At 32.8% G+C, this 7019-nt stretch overlaps 1 protein-coding gene across 1 annotated transcript; it reads right to left on the bottom strand.

Annotated features, from left to right (window-relative positions):
• Positions 1–253: 253 nt before the first annotated feature.
• LOC107795780 (3-epi-6-deoxocathasterone 23-monooxygenase CYP90D1-like) lies at positions 254–5857 on the bottom strand. The gene is made up of 8 exons (XM_016618468.2): positions 5486–5857; positions 4700–5024; positions 4001–4150; positions 3013–3261; positions 2118–2207; positions 1841–2026; positions 1547–1668; positions 254–646 (listed from the first exon to the last, which is right to left on the bottom strand). The coding sequence occupies exons 1-8, from the start codon at positions 5743–5745 to the stop codon at positions 547–549; spliced, it is 1482 nt and encodes a 493-aa protein (XP_016473954.1). The 5' UTR covers positions 5746–5857; the 3' UTR covers positions 254–546.
• Between the last annotated feature and the right edge of the window lie 1162 nt (positions 5858–7019).

Genomic DNA, 7019 nt, shown 5'->3' with positions numbered 1-7019 from the left:
TTTATTAAGCACTAGCTAAAGAAAAAATACATTTTAAACGATAGCTACGAAGTAAAGACATTTTTAATCTTATAATTTTATTAAGATTATAAGTAGTAATCATTAATTGAAACCAGATGTACAGGTAAAACTCACTCTAAAGCTGCCAAATTAAAGTCATTAAAATGATGCCATTACAGCTCATTGATGGGAAGCGATAGCTGCTTATGGGTCCAAATAACATTAAAAAAAATTAGTTTATATTCATTAATTGATTGGCCTTTTTTATTCACCAATTCCTTTTTTATATATAGCATTTGTACAGATTACAGACAAGAGGTGGAATATGAGAATACTGGAAAACAAGTAAAATCAGTGAAAATGTCTAATAATTGGGTCTTAGAAAAAGTATAAATCTAAATACTGGAGTATATATAGTATATGTTGTGCAAAAATTCATAATAAAGGACAAATTAAATGTCCCTCCACACGTGTGTTGGAAAACCAGCTGCTTTTTCTCTAGTATAATAATTGGTTGTACTTGCAAATCTTCTAATGTTTTCTTTACTAATTGAGTGTCTGCTCTCTCCTTTTTATCCAAACTGGCATTCCCCTCTTCATTCTTACTGTTGGAAAGTTGATAATGGAATCCTCCTCAGCCACCCACCTGCAATTATGATGTAATTTTTCATGCATGCTAATGTTGTCAAATTTGTCCCAAGCCCAAATAATCCGCCCAAGGTTGGGCGAGTTATTGACTCGCATATTTATTGAACTTAGTTCATCTTGACCCAACACATCTCAACCTATTTAAAGTTGGGTTGATTTTTAGCCCAAATTGATCCATGAGTAACTCTGTTAAAATATCTTTAAAATATTTTTTTGTTTGATACGTTATATATGGCCAAGAAAAGGAAAAAAAATTCTTATTTAGTAATTATATAATTCATAAGAAAATAACACATATTGAGCAAAACTTGATAAGAGTTGAGCGGGTTGGACTATGACCCAAATTTTAGACAATCTTGACTCAACTCATCTTAGCCCAAGTAATTTTTGGGTGGGTCATTTGACCAACCCAATTATTACCTCAACCTATTTTGATCCACACAAAATTGGTCCAACCCACCCACTTGACACCTCTATACAATATAATTAACAAAAATTTAACTTTTATTGTTAGTGGTTGTACAGTTCATAATTTCTCATATGAATATTGTGTCGAATAGAAAACTTGTGATTGGTAGTAAAATATCGATTTGAGACCTATCTCAATCTTTATAGAGTTTTCGAGATATTTTCTTATGAAGTTTTGTTATCTCTACCATCTATAACCGCTTCCGGTTCGATGGGCACCTGGCAAATATAAATCTACAGAAATTAACTTATCCACTTCCTGAACATTACTATAAAAATTGTTATTGAACATCCCGCAATAGTTTGGAATGAATAAAAAACAACTAGATCTCAGTGACAAACAAGCTAAATCAGCATATATTACTTTGGAGAGTTTAGGGTTGTGGTCAATTGGTATAATTAATTAAAATAAATCTACAGTAAAACGTACCTGAATTGAGTAGTAAAGTGGTGAAGGAAGATAGAAGCTTCAAGCCTCGCAAGGTCAAGCCCAGGGCACAACCTTTGTCCACCTCCAAATGGGGTGAAGTTACAGTTGTTCGTTTCCTTATTCTGTAATCATCATAAATATGTTTAAGATCCAGTCACTATCGCCATCTTTTATATTATCAATGTATATAAATTAAATCAAAGAAATAATTTTTCCATATTCTTTTTCAAACAAACTAATAAGGAAAATATGTCATCTTAATTAAGACAGAGGGAGTAATTTCTTTGTGCTTACTTGCCAGCGCCAAGGATTGAACTGGAATGGGAAATCATAGAGATTATTATCAAGATGGACTGATCTAAAATATGCCAAAGCACACCATCCTTTAGGAATTAAATATCCTTTTATTTCCACATCTTTCACTGCTTTCCTCATTACCCCTATTATTATGTTTCCCATTCTTAATGTCTCTGATATCACCTATAAAAAAAACCAATTATTCATCAGTTTCTTTATTATGACAAAATTATGTTTATTACGCCGAAAAGTTGGAATATTATCAATAACTTACGTTTCGTGTAAATGGTAAGGATAAATAATCGCTCCATACTAGTGTTTCTCCTTGCTTTTCTTTCAGCCTCTTTAATGTCAGGTTCTCCTCCTGTAAACCACCATGAAATTACAAAAAACTATAGTAATATAATTGAATGGAAATATAATCGCAATTGATCAAAAGAACTACAATCAAGTACGAGTCATTCTCATTAATCATTGTTAGCAATAAAAAAATGCGAAAAAAGAAAAAGGTGTTGATAAGTCAGTTTTTTGTCGTGTGATATATAATTTAACTAATATACACACAATTGGTGTATTTTAATCTGTTGCAACAGCATGCTAATTGCAATTATATGAACGGTGACATATAGTTATCTTTTAGATGACATAATTTATAAAGCAAAAAGAGGATAGCTCGTTGTACTAAGTTCCCATTTTGTGCAGGGTCTGGGGAAAGGTTGGATCACAAGCAGGGGCAGAGCCAGAGTTTTCGTCAAGGGGTGTCAAAATATAAATAATTAGATACATCGAAAAGCCAAAGGGAGTAAATGTATAGTAAATATACATAAAATTTAAAAAATTATCTAGCAATATAGTGTAATTTTCCAGCGAATGGGTGTCGCTTGACACCCCTTCGTTCAATGTGGGGGTCTATTGTACGCAACCTTACCCCTGCATTTTCTACAGGAGGTTGTTTTTACAGCTCGCATCAATGAGTTTCTGATTACATGACATCAACTTTACCAGTTATGCCAAGACTCCCCTTCAAATTACATAATTTTATAAAAACTAGATATTGTCGGTTAAGTTTGATACATATTAGTAACCTGAAAAATATAGTGATAACCTGATATAATGGATTAAATCGTACTAATAATGTAAAAAATCTTTGCTAAGAAAGTACTACATACCGTCAATTGTTGTAGGGCAGCAGGGCAATCTGAAAGGTATTTAATGGCAAGAGTTATAAGCACAGGAACTGAATCTTCTCCAGGTATCATCAAATCAATCATATTATCCGATATTAAATCATCTGTTAGTTCTTCACTTGTATCATTTAGCAAAACATCAGCCACATCTTCACTTACTGTTGAAACACTACTCCTGTCCCTCTTTTCTTGGATTATTCTTTGGATCAATTTCACCATTCTCTTTTTCGCCTGAAAAATAATAATTAGCAATTCAAGATTAATCCGTTGTACCATGAAAAAAATAAAATTTCGTTAATAATTTTTTCGTTTTGTCAAATATCGTTGTATTACGGGTGACAATTTGAGTCCAAATCCATTTAGTCCGTCTACCCCGCTCAAGATTGTTGAACTCAATCTATCTTGACCAAACGCGTCTTAGCTCATCTAAAATTAGGCTGATTCTAGCATAAATTGATCTATGAGTAATTTTGCTTAACAACAGCAACAACAACAACCCATTACCCCTATCCTGGGGTAGAGAGGCTGTTTCCAAATAGACCCCCAACATCCTTCCCTCCAAGAACTTCCCACCTTGCTCTTGGGGAGACTCGAACTCACAACCTCTTGGTTGGAAATGGAGGTTGATTACCATCAGAGCAACTCCTCTTGTCGTAACTTTGCTTAAATATCTTTAAAATAATTTTTTTTTTGATATGTTACATACGAGATACGACCACAACAAAATAAAAAAAAAGTCTTATTTGAATTAAGCAATTTATAAGAAAATAACATATGCTATTAATTAAAGCTTAATAAGAGTTGGGTGGGTTGGACTATAGTTAAATTTTAGCCCATCTTTACCCAGCTCATCCCAGTCAAGTAACTTTTGGACTGATCACCCGTCAATTTACTAACTCAGCTCATTTTGACCCGCCCAAAATAAACCCAAACATCCACCTGACAACCTACATAAATTAGCACAACTTGCCTGTAAAGAGCGGTGAAGTCTGCTTCCAGGAATATTTATTGGCAAAGACATAAGACCAGCAATGAATTCCTGAAATTGACTCTTTAAAAACTCTAATTGGTCACCTTGATCTATTCCAATCAATGCTTTGACTAACACTTGGAAAGCAATCTGAACGTACCAAAAACAAAAGGTTAAAGAAAAAACAAATCAAAGTTGAAATAGACACATTATTATAACATAAAAATTCTTCAAACATAATTATTACAAATGACTTCACTTTAATTAACAAAATAATTCATCCAAAGTTAGCATAAACCCACGATTAAGGTCATAATCATTATTGTTCACTGTAGGAAAAGCATTGGACAACGAAGTGGTCGGACTATAATCGCCCTTTTACACACCTATAACATCACTTTTACCCTTCTTCACTTAGAAATGTCTAAAAAAAAACTACACGTAAAAAATTTAATTTGAAAATAAGACAAAGTAACTGTTATAACAGGTTAAAATGGTTAAATCTCTGCAAAACTAAGAAAAATATCGATAAGAAAAAAAAACAATTAAATAGGGAATAAGTAGGTATCAAGAATTCTTTTTTATTATTAGTGTAAGAATGTTTTACACGATATCCTTTGGTGACATGATGAATAGTATAAAAACTTATACATACTTACGGTGTATTTAAATTAAACTCATAAATAATTGGAAACTAACATTTTTAGCTTGGTCTTGGATGTAGACGGGGCAATTTTCATGCCATTTATTCATAGATTGTTGAACATACTTTTGCATGTCATGAGTAATCCGAGCTTTAACGTGAGGAGACTTGAAAAAAGCTCCAATGAGGCCATGGATTCTCCTTTGCAAACTTCCATTAATGAGCAAGATGGAGGATTTTCCCATGAGTTCAGTTAGAGATTTTGGATAGAAAGGCACAAAAGTCTTTGCATCACTTTGAAGAATACTTCTATTAACTTCTGCATCAGTTGAAACTATCGTCGGACTTCCAAATATATGTGACTTGAACACTTTTCCATACCTTCAAAATTTTCCAAAGCCAAAAATACGTAAATAACATTCAATTACATAGTAATTAATAGACTGGTCATAATGACCCAATACAGAAGATTTTAGTGTGTTTGGTACGACGGAAAATATTTTTGATGTTTGGTGGCCAGAAAATATATATTCTCCAATAAAACTTTCCTCGCTTTTTGGCAGAAGACTACTTGACACATATCCCAACTCTTAACTTCGTATTACCCTGACACTTAGACATTATTATCAATCTTTAATAATACGTAAAAAAAAAAAAATCATCGAAACACTAACCAATTTGCTAATATTAATATCAATATTTAGTAAAACGTTTTCCCAGAAATGGTTTCCACTTTCCAACTAAAAACTACACAAATGAGTTATTTTCTAAAATTATTTTTTGAAAAATGACTTTTGTCGTATCAATCACACTGAACAACATATGATTTAAATAAAACTTACATGCGACGACGCTTGTCCATAAAGCTTTCAGGGCAGTCAGAGCAGGCACAAGAAATGAACTCTAGGGTTTCTCCGATGAAAGGCCATCCAAGATTTCCCAAAGGAAGTTGAATTATGCTTGATCTTCTGTATAATATTGATGATGATGGTTTCACTCTACGGCTGATGATGAATTTCCTATGAAAAATAATGATTAATGCTGATATTAAGAAGAGGATTGGTACTGTTGCTAACAAACTCCAAAGGGTAATACTATCCATCTGAGAATTTTTTTTCCTTATGTTTGCTAGATCTTGGCTAATGATTTTGACAATGGTTTTGTAGATGTGTATTATTTATGAGTTGTGTTTGCACGTTGCACACGCTTTTGTGTATTTTTTGTTGTTTGGAGTAGGGTAATTGGTGGGGAGGGAAAAGCAGAAAGAGGGTTTTTTTTTTAGAATCTTATAATATTCCTAATAATTGGAAGTGTGTACTTGAGTTAAGAAGCTTTAGTTGGATGAGTCATGATTCATTAGTAGTTAATTGCATATAATATGGCCTCTAAAATCATATTCTCTCCAAATTAGCTAATATAGTATGAAATTAGCTTCATGCTAATTATCTTCTTGCTTGTCTGCTAGCTAATTAATTGGAGTACTTCATTTCCCCCACTCTTTCTGTTTTTTATCCTATTTTGCAATTTTACTGTGTAGACGAATCCAATAGTATGAATTGATCCCTCGGTGAAAAGCTCCTTGATTAAGTTGTTTTGTCTTTGTTGAGATTTGTATAATTATATTTTTATATATAATGTTAGTTAGTTGTGTAGTTAGTAGTGTTAGTTAATGGGTTAGCTCACCATTAGTTGTAATATGGAACTACACGTGTATACATTGAAATCAAAGTGAGCTTTCACTTTCCTAAATTCTGTTTCTCTCTCATGATATCTCACTCTCAGAACTCTTTAGAAGAACTCCACTGAAGCTCGATCTACTCATCATTATTCATAGTTTTAACATGCTATCAGAGCAAGGAAGCTCGTGCTCGACTAGGAGTCATCGTCTCTCTTAGTTTTCATCTACTAGTTTCTTTCTTTTGGATTTTATCTCAAGTTTGACCGTCAGTTTTCCTAGTCCATTCAAATTATAAAATTAAGAGTTGATTCTTCACATTCCACCTGAAATCGTGTGTGACGCAACAAATTTATCTCCTTATGTTGTACTAGATCAGGAAGATGCATCTATTGGTGATACCAGTGTCCAAGGGTATTCAAAACCGAACAAAAATCGAAAATCGGACCGTAAAAGTGGCTTAATAGCTTATTGGTATCGGGTTATCGAATTGACAAGTGGTGAACGTAATGAAATTTATTATTAACGGCTTATCAGTTTGGGGCGGATTATTCAATTTTCTTATGGGATAAACCGTTAACCCGTTAAAAAATTTTATATTTATATATTTTATCCATATGTATATTAATTTTCAGTATAATCATCATCAAAATGTATGCATTAATTGGAAGCTTTAGAAAGCCAAGAAGTATGCAATACTT

This window comes from Nicotiana tabacum, chromosome 6 (genome assembly GCF_000715075.1).
Source record: "Nicotiana tabacum cultivar K326 chromosome 6, ASM71507v2, whole genome shotgun sequence".
Lineage (NCBI taxonomy): Eukaryota > Viridiplantae > Streptophyta > Magnoliopsida > Solanales > Solanaceae > Nicotiana > Nicotiana tabacum.
Note: the sequence above shows the minus strand (reverse complement) of the source record. Positions and strands in the feature narration are given on the sequence as shown.

Excerpts from the sequence above, each read along its gene's own strand:
- LOC107795780 (XM_016618468.2), bottom strand. The coding sequence starts at position 5,745 with ATGGATAGTATTACCCTTTGGAGTTTGTTAGCAACAGTACCAATCCTC. Across the intron at positions 3,262-4,000 it reads GACTTCACCGCTCTTTACAG|GCGAAAAAGAGAATGGTGAA; the intron begins GCAAGTTGTGCT and ends ATTATTTTTCAG. Across the intron at positions 2,027-2,117 it reads CCTTACCATTTACACGAAAC|GTGATATCAGAGACATTAAG; the intron begins GTAAGTTATTGA and ends TTTTTTTTATAG.